The sequence below is a fragment of the Mauremys reevesii genome, linkage group 2 (assembly GCF_016161935.1).
Source record: "Mauremys reevesii isolate NIE-2019 linkage group 2, ASM1616193v1, whole genome shotgun sequence".
NCBI lineage: Eukaryota > Metazoa > Chordata > Testudines > Geoemydidae > Mauremys > Mauremys reevesii.
This window is the reverse complement of record NC_052624.1, coordinates 250,483,228-250,497,479: the sequence shown is the minus strand read 5'-3', so window position 1 is coordinate 250,497,479 and position 14,252 is coordinate 250,483,228. Positions and strand designations below refer to the sequence as shown.

The window sequence follows — 14,252 nt, the reverse complement described above, 5'->3', positions numbered from 1 at the left end:
AAAAGTAAATTAAAATGCAGAGCCCCCTGGACTGGTGGCCACAACCCAGGCAGTGTGAGTGCCACTGACAATCCGCTCGCATTCCGCCTTTGGCACGGGGCCATAGGTTGCCTACCCCTGTTCTAGACTTATAGAACGAGACCTAAAATGTATTACTGGCACATGAAACCTTGAATCAGAGTGAATAAATGAAGACTCGGCACAGCACTTCTGAAAGGTTGCAGACCCCTGACCTAGAAGAAGGGTGGGACCAAAACTCATACAGAAGGAAGGCAGCCTCCAGCCACCCTTTACATGCTTATGTCCCTACTGTTATATCCGTGGTCACACAAGGGGCCTTGCTCACATTTGGGGCAGCGAGGAGGAGAGCACAGGAAATCAGACCAATGATACCTGTAGGCTGGGAAACGCTCTCGTGGTGATTCCCAGCCTGGTTAAATAAAACCCATGGAAGGGACCCGGCCAACTACTGGGCGGGGGGAGTAGAGGAGCGGAAGTTGTAGCCGCAGCTGGATGCTGTTGCTGCCCTGGGAGCGGGGGCTAGGCCAGCGGCACCACCTGCCAGGATGCGCCGTTTGCCCCCCGCCCTCAGGAGGGAGGAGCCCTCCCCGCCCTCTCCTCTATCACGTGGGAAAACAAATGCTGCGGCCGCTGCCCTGCCCCTGTGGCCCGGCGAGGCGGAGCGGCACCATGAAGATGCATTTCAGCATCCCCGTCTCGGAGCAGCTGCTGGAGAAGTTCGGGGGCCGCTACGTGGTTGAGTATCTCGGCTGCCCGGCCCCGGGCGCTAGGGCTGGGGGGGCCGCGCTGCCGCGGGATCCCGGCTCCCGGGCGGCGCTGTTATGGCTCGGGGCGGACGGGAGCGTCTGAGCGGGAAGGGGAACTGAGCTGTGTGGGAAGGCAGGGGAATGGGGGGAGGGGTGTGGAGGAGGAGGATGGGGGTGCTGCGTAGGTAGGGGAGCTATGTGTTCTGTGCGTGCAGGGAGGGGAGCTGTGTGGGGAGGCAGGGGAATTGGGGGGCAGAGGGAGGGCAGTGGAGGAGGAGGATGGGGGTGCTGTGTAGGTAGGGAGGTGTCTGTGCAGGCAGGGGAGCTGATTCCCCTTGGGTGTATTTTCAGGTGTACTCTGTGTACCTGGAAGGCTTCCTCTTCTGCAAGGTGCGCTACAGCCAGCTACACCACTGGAATGATCAGGTGAGAGACTCCAGCTCAACCCCCTTCTCACTCTTCCCTGCCAGCTTTAGCTAGGGGAACTTCCAACAAATGGCCAACAAATGCCCCATTGAAATGAGGACAGACAAGGTGGGTGAGAGCCTGTCTTTTACTGGACCAACTTCTGTGGGTGAAAGAGACGAGCTTTTGAGCTGCACAGAGCTCTTCTTCACCTCATTGAAATGAACGCAGGCTGATATCTTGTAATGTTGCCTGTGGACAGTAATGAGCTTTTCTTGTGTAGTACCTGAAGTGGAAGGGAGATACATAAAGGTCTGGATGCTGTGGAGTGAATGTGTTGTCATGTTTGTTATCACACACATTTTTAAGGTGCCCAGCACCATAGGGAGTGGCAAACTCTGAAGCAAATCAGAGAAATATTGAGAGGAGGGATGCTGGGAAATGCAATATGCTGGGAATTTATATTAGTGTCAAATAAGATCTATTTTTTAATTTTGGGTAATGGAGATGGAATTTTTTGGCTGTCCCCCATTTCCTTTGCACTTAAACAGGTAATATGAAGTATGAATTGGAGGTGATTACAAATCTAATGCTTCTTTGGTAAACTCTTCACCCTTTGTAAGCAGTCTGATTTCATTTTTTCTCCTACTTTTCCAATTATTTTCATGGCAGTTCTTTGGCTTTTATTGTGCATACCCCACGCATGCTGGTCTGAGCTATATGCAAGAGATGAGGTCTCTTTCCCCCCCGCCCTTTCTTTGCAAAATATTTTCCATTTTCCCCATAATACTCCTCAGTGAAGGTTTAAGGTGTTTTCTTATTGAGACCTGACCACATCTGAAAGCTATGAAAGGGGAATTGAGTAATGGTCATGTACCCAGTATTCAGGGGAACAGGTTTCACACAGTTATTTTTAGTATCATTGACTGCAAGAAGTTTGCTCTGATTTTAGGACATCCAAAACTATTGCAGCATTCCTGTCTGAGTCATAAATAACACTAGAGCCTCTTTTAGGTTCTGTCTATGCTAGAGTTCAAATCATAAGTTTTTTTTTTTTGTTTGTTTGTTTTTGTTTTTTCAAACTTTTCTTGCTTGGAAGGTGCTAACATTGTTTTGAGTTCAAGTGTGTAGGCTCCAACTATGTATGCTGGGGCCAAGGTCCTGCTGTTAACACACCTATGGACTGTGTAAGTCAGAGTCATAGGAAAGATGATCTTGTGAATAGGGCATTGGACTGGGATTGAGGAGACCTGGATTCAGTTTCTAACTTGACTACAGACACTCTGTGATCTTGGACACATCAATTAATCTACCCTCTTCCTCAGTTACTTATCTGTAACATGGGAATAATTACTTCCCTGCCTCACGAGGTTGGTGTGAAGATAAAATCCCCATTAATGATAGTGGGAGCTTTAAAAATACCTAGAGAGGTTTATCACATAATTTTCAGATAACAGTAAGTGTTACAGATAATTACATAACAAGCTCTTTTGTATAGTGTACAACCTGTTGCTCTTCATTAGTGTATTCTTCTGGATCACCCATTCTCTGATCCAGTAACAAATATGAAATAGTAAGTGTCCAGATCACTTATGTTTAATAGCATCCTAGGGAAGCCACTCTGCTTAACAAGTCTAATAGCAGACTGGAAATAGCAGTAGATAATGTACTGCAGAGGTCAGTCCAGTACTGGTGATAGGTGGACTGGATAATCTATTCCAGAAGTTCTCAAACTGTAGTCTGTGGAAACATCCACGTTAACATCATGTTGGTTCCCTCCTCCTCTCCAGCTGCTATATTGCATGAAGACAGCTGCAAATACATAGAAAAAGGCCACTAGGGAAGTATTGTAAGTAGGGCTGTCAAGCAATTAAAAAAATTAATCGTGATTAATCGTGCTGTTAAATAATAATAGAATACCGTTTATATAAGTATTTTTGGATATTTTCCACATTTTCAAATATATTGATTTCAATTACAACATAGAATACAAAGTGTACAGTGCTCACTTTATGTATTTTTATTATAAATATTTGTACTGTAAAATAAAAATTATTTTTTCAGTGCACTTAATACAAGTACTGTAATGCAATCTCTTTATCATGAAAGTTGAACTTACAAATGTAGAGTTATGTACAAAGAATAACTGCATGTAAATAAAACAACGTAGGCTCTAAATTTTTACAAGTCCACCCAGTCCTACTTCTTGTTCAGCCAATCGCTCAGACAAACAAGTTTGTTTACAGTCGCAGGAGATAATGTTGCCCGCTTCTTGTTTATAATATCACCTGAAAGTGATAACGGGTTTGCATGGCACTGTTGTAGCTGGCGTTGCAAGATATTTACTTGCCAGATGCTCTAAAGATTCATATATCTCTTCATGCTTCAACCACCATTCCAGAGGAGATGCATTCATGCTGATGATGGTTTCTGCTCAATAATGATCTAAAGCAGTGCAGACCAACGCATGTTCATTTTCATCATCTGAGTGAGATGAGATGTCACCAGCAGAAGGTTGATTTTCTTTTTTGCGGGGTTCAGGTTCTGTAGTTTCTGCATCAGAGTGTTGCTCTTTTAAGACTTCTGAAAGCATGCTCCACACCCCATCCCTCTCAGATTTTTGGAAGGCACTTCAGAGTCTTAAACCTTGGGTCGAGTGCCATAGCTATCTTTAGAAATCTCACATTGGTACCTTCTTTGCATTTTGTCCAATCTTCAGTGAAAGTGTTCTTAAAATGAACAACATGCTGAGTCATTGTCCAAGACTGCTATAACACGAAATATATGGCAAAATGTGGGTAAAACACAGAGCAGGAGGCATACAATTCTCCCCCAAAGAGTTCAGTCACAAATTTAATTAATGCATTAATTTTTTAACGAGTGTCTTTGGCCACCATTCCAGAGAATATGCTTCCATGCTGAAGCATGTCCTCTGGAATGGTGGCCCAAGCATGAAGGGGCATATGAATGTTTAGCATATCTGGCACGTACATACCTTGCAATGCGGGCTACAAAAGTGCCATGCAAATGTCTGTTCTCGCTTTCAGGTGATATTGTAAATAAGCGGGCAGCATTATCTCCCGTAAATGTAAACAAACTTGTTTCTCTTAGTGATTGGCTGCACAAGAAGTAGGACTGAGTGGACTTGTAGGCGCTAAAGTTTTACATTGTTTTGTTTTTTAATGCAGTTATGTAACAAAAAATGTACCTTTGTAAGTTGCGCTATCACAATAAAGAGATTGCACTATGGTACTTGCATGAGGTGAATTGAAAAATGCTATTTTATCATTTTTACAGTGCAAATATTTGTAATAAAAATAATATAAAGTGACCACTGTACACTTTGTATTCTGTATTGTAACTGAAACCAATATATTTGAAAATGTAGAAAAACATCCAAAATATTTAATAAATTTCAATTGGTATTCTATTGTTTAACAGTGCATTTAAAATTGCAATTAATCATGATTAAATTTTAAATTGCAGTTAACTTTTTTGAGTTAATCATGTGAATTAACTGTGTGATTTAATTGAAAGCCCTAATTGTATGCAATCATCTCAGTTGAGACAGGGATGTTACATGGTTATGAAGGATCAGGGAGGTGGTCTTCATGATTGTCTCGGACACCACATCCTATTTACAATCTCTGTGTTTAAAGTGGTCCATTTTGATACTACAGTGATTCATGCTGTGAAAAAGTTCGAGAGCCCCTGGTCTGTGAGGTCTCTTCCATCCCTAAATATTATGGCCCTGATCTTGCAAGCCATTCTACATTGGCAGACCTCTGCCTCCAGTGACCCACTACTAAGAACAGTGGTCTTCTATTACTTTTTCACTCTCCCCACTTAATGTGTAAATTTCTTGATGCTGTAGAATGGAACATCACAGCATGGGATCACACTGACAGTGCAATCATCATAAAAGCCAGTGTCTTTGATTGAAAATGTAACTAATTTGAAAACCAGCATTTTTGTAGATAATAGAACTACTTGACGTTGAAGTTTTGTATTTATCACTGGAATTGTATCTGGTTTTGGATGTCAAGAATGGCATTTATTTAGAAAGTGTCCCTTGAATTCCACTTCTGTGTCTTATGTGAAACTGAATTTTTGAAATGTACAACATAAGTCATTGTTACTTTTATTGGATGGATGTTTATGAAACTCAGAACTTAAAACACAATTTTTTTTTCATTTCTTTATTTTTATTTAAGTAGATGTAACCCAATACATGTCTTCTCTTTAGCTAGTCCAACTAAGTCTTCCTTTATTGTCCAACTTAAGTAGTAATTTCTGAGAACAAAAAGGCAGAATTTTGTTCTGGATACAGTTTCCACAAAACTTTAAAATCTTTTATTTGTTTTCTGTCTTATATGGATTTCATGGCAGATTTCTTTTCTGTCTTATATGGACTCCATGAGTCCATGTTTCAATCATGTCAGCATTTTGAATAGATTTTCTCTGCATGTCCAAAAATTTCAAGCTTGGATGCCCTGAGTAGAAGCTCCTAAATCTATATTTAGGCACCTGTATAAGTGGCCTCTTTTTTTCAGAGTTAGTGAGCATTTGTAACTCAGACTTCAGTAGGAATTGAGGGTACTTATATTTCTGAAAAGCAGACCACATAGATCTTGATTCTGCAACATGTTTGTCAAGCAGTTGAAGTCGGTAGGGCTTTGTGTGGGTGCAGGAATGTGCATATGTTGATTTAATTGCACAATCAGGGACTTATTTAAGTACTTTTCTCCAGGCTTCTCAAGCTTAGAAAATGTAGGCCCTAAGCTTTAAAATGTCAGCCTTTGTTTCTAGGGGATATGCTAATAAACTATATAGCCAGAAGAACAGTTTGTTTTTTTTCAGACTTGTGAGTATTTATTCCAGTGGTTCTCAACCTACAGCCCAATCAGCACACAGCTGTGGCCCATGTGACATCCTTAGTCCCATACAGGTAGAGTGTGTGTGTGTGTGTGTGTGTGTGTAAAATAAATAAATATATATATATATATATGTGTGTGTGTATTGTGTGGATGTGGCCCACAATGGTAAATAGGTTGAGAAGCACTGGCTTATCCAGTGCCAAAATTGAGGATTTGATGAGTTCTAGCTCACTTTCCAGTGACTTGAAGAGGCTTTTGTGATATGAACGCTTGTCAAATACCTTTTCTCTCTGTAAAATGAGTTTTGATGCCTCTGTTCCTTGGATTCATTCTTGGTTTTGCTCTTTATTCCCTGAGTGCCACATTGAAACAAAGCAGGCTTGGGGAAACTGGATGACTCCAAAGATTGGTCGTGGGCTATAGAAACTTTTATATCTAGGTCACCAGTTCAAATCCAGCTCTTGTGGTAATGCTCAAAAGTTATTGTCTGTCTGGTTATCTCAATCCTAGTCCCACAGGACACTTGACCCATGACAAAAACCATAACCAAGTATTTTGTTGGCCATCTTGGCGGAGAGGCCAAGGACCAAAATGAGCCTGAAGAATGAATTATGTCTTAGCATCCCTGGAACAGAGTTTGGAGCCATATTAACATCATAGTGTGGAAAAGGTTGTAGAACTGAGGACTATGCTGTATCTGTTCAGATATTAAACAGAAAACTTAATTTCTAGGGCTGGCACTCGTTGCCTTTTGGCCTCAGAAAACGCACATGCGTACACAGACTCAAGGAGAGCAGGATGCAGCTTTATCCATAGTCTCAGTGGTGCTACTGAAGTAGGCAAATGAACAGTTACAGTGACACAGATAAACAGTATCACTAAAACAACTGGATTATTTCAGAACTACTTTTTTGGGGAGTTGTGTATCTTATTTACTGTCGAAGTTGCCTCTAGTTTTGTAAGCAGGAGCACATGGCTCTATCCTCTGCCATCATCACCAGGTTAACTGCATCTCTCACCTTTCTGGGTCTCTTTGAGGGCACTCCCTCTCAAGTCTTGGGCTTCTAGCAGTTTCTGTCTCAGGTTGTAATCATGTGATTCTCCCACTCTCAAGCTAGTACCTCGTAGCAGTCCCTTGTGATCAGCTGTGATTATCTCATTAGGTCTGACTTAGGCTCAGCCCTGCAGTTCTATAACAGTGGTGTCCAAAAACCAAACAGTCTGATTAGAGCCAAGTGTTATTTATTTAGAACAAAAACATTTCTGAGAAAACCAGTCTTAAACAATAAACCTGTCTATACACAGGCCTGCCTTTCCCTAAGGTTTACCATTCCCTGGATCTGTGAATGTCCAACTCCTTCAGACTCCGTCTGTAAAGTCTCTCAGTATCAGCCTGTCTCCCAACAGCTTCTGAAAATTCAGAAGCCTGAGAAGGGCTTTTTAATTGTTTAGTGCAGGATGGATTAAAAAATTGCTTCTGAAAATGGTCTTTAAAGTCAAATTAATTTAAAAAAATCTGTTTAAAATTGACAATCATATTTAGGCCTCAACTTAATATACTATATTAAAATAACGCAAATTAAATAAAAGAAAATTCAAGCAGTATATGTTTGCTACCCAAGTTTTAAACAGTCAAACCACTGAACTGGTAGAAGTCACTGGCTAATCACCTGGAAGCAGAGTTGGTTGAAGTGCTAAACTAGCTTTTAGAGAGACAAGGTGTGTGAGGTAATATCTTCTATTGGACCAACAACTGTTGGTGAGTGAGAGAGAAACTTTCAAGCTACACAGCTCTCGCCAACAGAATTTAGTCCAATAAAAGATATTACCTCACCTACCTTTTCTTTCTCTTGTCCTGGAACTAACGCAGCTATAACACCACTGCATAAACTGGCTTTTGACAGCAGGTGCAGAGAACCTGTTTTCTTTATTTCAGTTTATTCAATTAGTTCAGTTCAATGACTAGTTCATTCTAAGTTGAGAAACCAATTGGGAGTTGAAAAGGCAGGAAAACTTGAGTTCAATTTCAATTTCAATCTGAGACTAAAAGCTATGGGTGAGAGAATTAGATCTACTATTTCCAAAGTGTTGAAGGACATGGTCACCAGAAATAATCAGTTCTATATGCTACTTATAGAGAATATTTCCTTTGTTTCATAAAGCAGTTACTTTTTCAATGTAAATCATATGTTGATAAACTTTTTCTTATGAAGTATTCAGCGCATTTAAGGTAGCTTTTATTTAATTAACAAAACAGTTTTCAAATGTCCGGTTTTGTGCATTTTAATTGAATTCCAAATTTTCATCAAGTGCAGCTTGACACATATCACAAGTAAAAAAAGGATTAAACTAGTAAGCAAGAAATGCCTCATTTGTCATTTTGTAACATCATAAAAATATAAAAAATAAGAATCTGAAAAATGTATATTAAGCCATATAAGTGTGTGTGTGTAATATATAGTGAATCCTCCCAGTTAGCAAAAAGTAGTACCAAATTATATCCACCATTATCACTCTTTTTTAAAATATTTTCCAAAAGAGAGAGAGAGTACCAGTTCAAAACAAGGTAGAAAGCCTGGATTTAAATAACTGATTTGTGCTTGCTGATTTAAATCATGATTAAAATCGATGATTTAAATTTAAATCAGTCCATCCTGTTCATTTTTCTTTAGATCTTTGTTCCCAGAATTGGTAGAACAGCTGTCACTTTGCCCTGGTGCTGGGAAGTATGCCATTGTCCTGTAACGGCTTCCCCAATGTTTGCTGGGAGGTTGTTACTGTGTTGCATACCTGCTTGTTCTTTTCCCTACCCTATTAAGTTAGAACAGTACATTCATACAGGAAAGCCTTATAATCCAACATACAATAACATCACCTCACTGACCAGGTCATAAAGTATTCATAATATTAATATACTAATTGCATAATGTCTTCACATCTGCCACAATAAATATTCATGCTTCTGGTCATAATTGGACCACTGAACGGCATGAGTCCAGGGGAGTGCGCAGAAATTTAAATTTTACTGCTTTTGGCGGGGGACACCGGTGGGGGACACAGAACTCCTCCGGCAGCGGGAGGGTGAGCAAACTCCTCTGGCCCCAGTGAGGGGTGCAGAACTCCTCCTGCTCCTAGGTTGCGGTGGGGAGAGGGAGACAGCTCCTCTCCCTGGGGCTGCGGCAGGGAGAGGGAACTCCTCCTGCTCCTGGGCTGTGGCTGGGAGAGCAGAACTCCTTCTTCAGCCCCAGGGCTGCAGTGAGGAGAGCACTTTCCCTGCCACAGCCCCAGGGAGAGGAGCTCTCACTCTCCTCGCAACAGCCCAGGAGCAGGAGGAGTTCTGCATCCCCTGCTGATTATTGGGGGGGGGGGGGGAACGATAGCTGAGCCCCTGCTGGCTCTGCTTTGCGCACACCCCTGCATGGGTTAGAAAGAAACTTCTTCTATAGGCATACTATTGCATAATTGTTCACTACAGCTTCCCTTGAACAGTTCTCTGAAGCATCTAGTTCTGGCCACTGTCAGAGACATGATACTGGGTTAGTTGAACTGCTGGTCTGATCCAGTGCAGCAATTCCTAAGTACTGTTACCCTATCTCTAGAAACTCCTCTCCTCAGACTGACTCACTCTTTAGTTAATTTTTGCCTATGACCCTGACTCTCACTGCCCCCCCCCCCCGCCCATTTGTGCATCTTTCCATTTGCCATTATTGCAAGTAATGTACTTGCAACTTTACCATTTTTAAATTTCCTTTCCTTTCTATCTGTAGGGGCTGTTGTATTCTGTATAAAGTGTTCCCCCCACACAAATCATTATCAAAATCTTTAAAGGGAGGGTGCCAGGTAAATATTGATGTGCTTTTAATGTAAAGCACTAACTACACTAACCCCAAATAAGTCTGATTTGAGGAACTCAGGCTGATGGTATTATATTAGATGTCAGCTGTCTCCTTCATTCAAATATTTGAGTCTTAGGAAAAATAAACTCTATTATAAAAGTATGGGAGACTGAACATAATTTTTTGTTTTGAAAAGGAGAGCTTTATTGCTATTTGGGAAGATTGAAATAGCAGTTGGATTTCATTATTACAAAACACTTCTATTTTGATGGGGGTTGTGGTGGCTAAATTCTCCTTACTTTCCAACTTTGAAAAACTGTGGTGTTAACAAATGACTTTTTAGATTTGGGTGACTATTCAGCAGCAGATGAAAATAGTATGCTGCTTGTCCCTTTCTAGACAAATATTAGAATAACACACCTATGACAACCTGACAAGAAGTTATAAAGCCAAGAAGAAAAAGCCGCTAGGTGTCATAATTGTACATTTAGTGTCTGGAAATAAGTCAACAATGAACATTCAGACAAAGAGTCACTTCTGAAATGGTAACAATTAGTCTGAAGACAAAAGCATAATGTTGATTGATTCTAAACACTGTACCAGCATTCACTGAGTCAGTCTAGGAACAGCCATGATTTTCATGAACAGCTGTTTGGAAAATTATTCTAAAAATCAATTAATCACAAAAGTAATTAGGCATAAAGGATTTAATGATTAAAATAAATTTGTTTTTCAATGTTGTGTACTCATATAGCAGACTAATTTTATATTTTGGGTTTGTTAGACATCTACATATACAAATATTTTTATTAGCATATGAAACATTAAAATTAGGAGCCCCTTTCTGTACACTTCATCCAAACTGTATCTAAAAGTACAACTCCCTTAATCCCTCTTTATGGACAGTTTGACACCTTTCTAACTCCTTTTTAGTAATGCTGCTCTGACTATTATTTCCAAGGTAGAAATCTTATCTCAAATGCCCCATCTGCCCTAGGCTTTTACCATATAATAGAACGTGGCTGTGGCTGAAATAGTTGGTTTAGACAGTGTGGGTGGGGCTAAACACTTCATTTAAAAACACCCCCACAAGATTAGATAATTCCAGCCACTTAGGCCTGGTCTACACTACGTGTTTAAACCGATTTTAGGAGCGTTAAACCGATCCACACTAAGAGGCCCTTTATATCGATATAAAGGGCTCTTTAAACCGGTTTCTGTACTCCTCCCCAACGAGAGGAGTAGAGCTAATATCGGTATTACCATATCGGATTAGGGTTAGTGTGGCCGCAAATCGACAGTATTGGCCTCCGGGCGGTATCCCACAGTGCACCACTGTGACCACTCTGGACAGCAATCTGAACTCGGATGCAGTGGCCAGGTAGACAGGAAAAGCCCCACGAACTTTTGAATATCATTTCCTGTTTGCCCAGCGTGAAGCTCCGATCAGCACGGGTGGCGATGCAGTCCCAATTCAAAAAGAGCTCCAGCATGGACCGTACAGATGTGATTGCTGTATGGGCAGACAAATCTGTTCTATCAGAGCTCCGTTAGAGAAGATGAAATTCCAAAGCATTTTTAAAAAATCTCCAGACAGAGGCCACAGTAGGGACTCAGCACACTGCTGCGTGACAAGCGTAATGGAAAGCCAAAGAATCAAATGAACGCTCATGGAGAGAGGGAGGGGGGACTGAGGACTCAAGCTAGCCCGCAGTTCCTGCAGTCTCCGAAAAGCATGTGCATTCTTGGCTGAGTTCCCAATGCCTGTAGGGTCAAACACATTGTCCGGGGTGGTTTAGGGCATAGCTCGTCAATTTACCCCCCCACCCCCAGAAGGAAAAGGGAAAAAAAATCGTCTCTTGACTCTTTTAAATGTCACCCTATGTCTACCGAATGCTGCTGGTAGACGTGATGCTGCGGCAGTGAACTGCAGCATCCTCGCTCCCCCTCCTTGGTGGCTGATGGTACAATATGACTGATATCCATCGTCATCATCAGCCTTGTGACAGATGGTACAGTGCAGAAGGACTGGTATCCGTCCTCATCATCAGCCTATGAGTGCTCCTGGCTGGCCTCCTGGTCATTCCCAGTAGATGGTACAGAACGGCTGGTAACCGTCTTCATCATAGCAACAGGGGGCTGAGCTCCATCAACCCCCGCCCTTCATGTGTAAAGAAAAGATTCTGTACTTCCTGGACTATCATAGCAGCGGGATGCTGGGCTCCTCTCCCCCACACTGCTTAATGTCCTATCTGGACTATCATAGCAGCTGGAGGCTGCCTTCCCCTCATTTTATCTCACTAACAAGTCACTGTTTCTTATTCCTGCATTCTTTATTACTTCATCACACAAATGGGGGGGACACTGCAACGGTAGTCCAGGAAGGCTGGGGGAGGAGGGAAGCAACAGGTGGGGTTGTTGCAGGGGCACCCCCTGTGAATGGCATGCAGCTCATCATTTCTGCGGGATCTGACACGGAGTGGCTGTGCTCTCTGGTTCTCTGATACACTGGTTCTCTAGTACATTTGCCCCATATTCTAGGCAGGACTGATTCTATTTTTAGATACCATAAAGGAGGGATTGACTCGGGGAGTCATTCCCATTTTTGTCTTTGGCGCCCCCGGCCGACCTCAGCCAGGGGCACCCATGACAGCAGCAGACAGTACAGTACAGAAGGACTGGTAACCGTCATCTCATTGCCAATTTACAATGGCAGCAGACGGTACAGAACGGCTGATAACCGTCTCTGCTGTCATGCAAAAGTAAATGAATGCTGCTGTGTAGCGCTGCTGAATCGCCTCTGTCAGCAGCATCTAGTACACATACGATGACAGTGACAAAAGGCAAAACAGGCTCCATCGTAGTCATGCTATGGCGTCTGCCAGGTCAATCCAGGGAAAAAGGGTGCGAAATGATTGTCTGCCGTTGCTTTCCCAGAGGAAGGAGTGACTGACGACATTTACCCAGAACCACCCGCGACAATGATTTTTGCCCCATCAGGCACTGGGATCTCAACCCAGAATTCCAAGGGGTGGGGGAGACTGCGGGAACTATGGGATAGCTACGGAATAGCTACCCACAGTGCAACGCTCCAGAAATCGATGCTAGCCTCGGACCGTGGACACACACCACTGAATTAATGTGCTTGGTGTGGCCGCGTGCACTCGACTTTATACAATCTGTTTTACTAAACCGGTTTATGTAAAATCGGAATAATCCCGTAGTGTAGACGTACCCTTACTCTTGAAACAAGCAACCGTTTTCTGTGGAGGAGGAGCATTTTTGTGGATGGATGGATGGAAAAGAAACAATACTCTCTGCTTTGTATGTCTTGGGCCAGATGAATGGAGGGTTTCACCATTAGGTGGATTCCACAAGGTAGTGTTGTAGCTATGTTAATCCCAGGATATTAGCGAGACAAGATGAGTGAGTTAATATCTTTTTATTGGACTAAATTCTGTTGGTGAAAGACACAAGCTTTTGAGCTACACAGAGCTCATCTTCACGTCTGGGAAAGATACTCAGATGGTATATCAACACTGCAAAAAAAGATGAGTGGAATGTCCAAAGCTGGCCTGGGTCAGCTGACTTGGGTTAGTGGAGCTTGAGCTGCAGAGCTGTAAAATTGCAGTGTAGACATTCGGGTTTGGGCTGGAGCCTGGGCTCCGAGACCCTTTCCCTCCCAGCATCTCAGAGCCCAGGCTCCAGCCCAAGCCCAAACATCTACACTGCAGTTTTTAGTTAGCCCTGAAACCTGAGCCCTACTAGCTCAACTCAGCTGACCTGGGTTTGGAGACTCCTTGTTGTGGGGTTGTTTTTTTTTATTGCAGTGTACACATACCCAGAGTGTTGCAGCTAAATACAGGGAGGAACAGATTGTTTAGCATAAGGACTTAACATGTTAAAAGAGAGCATTCAAGGTGAAGTAGGCAATTAACACCTTTGTGGTCATAGGATGAAGATGTATTAGTGGGTTACAGATTGTAATGAGCCATAAACCCAATAATGTCTTTACAGAATGCTAGACACTAAAAATCATGGGAAGTTATGAATTTAAGCTCCCAGGCTCATCTTTTTGAATGTCTTGTCCCATTTTCCTTTAAGGATGTGGACTGAAGTCCGAAATGGAGTGATCATGCTGGGAAAAGTGTTCATCCATGGTTGATAAGGTGTTTTTGTCTCATCAATTTTCTGTGAGTTAATTCAGGAATGTAGTGATTGTCTCATTTCACCCACATAGTTGTTGGGGCATTTAGTGCACTGGATGAGATACACCAAATGTTGTGATAGGCATGGGTAGGTCCCATGGATTTTGAAAGGTTCTGTGGGGAACTGATGATTTTGGGGGGTTGTTTGAAGGTCAGAAG

At 42.3% G+C, this 14,252-nt stretch overlaps 1 protein-coding gene across 4 annotated transcripts in view; it reads left to right on the top strand.

Annotated features, from left to right (window-relative positions):
• Nucleotides 1–554: 554 nt before the first annotated feature.
• Nucleotides 555–14,252, top strand: part of SNX31 (sorting nexin 31) — a 61,414-nt gene continuing 47,716 nt past the window's right edge. For all 4 annotated transcript variants that reach the window (XM_039527762.1, XM_039527761.1, XM_039527760.1 and 1 more), the window contains exons 1-2: nucleotides 555–756; nucleotides 1,119–1,193. In XM_039527762.1, the coding sequence (XP_039383696.1) occupies nucleotides 640–756; nucleotides 1,119–1,193 (192 nt within the window). In that variant the 5' untranslated portion in view covers nucleotides 555–639. The remainder of the gene's footprint in view (nucleotides 757–1,118; nucleotides 1,194–14,252) is intronic.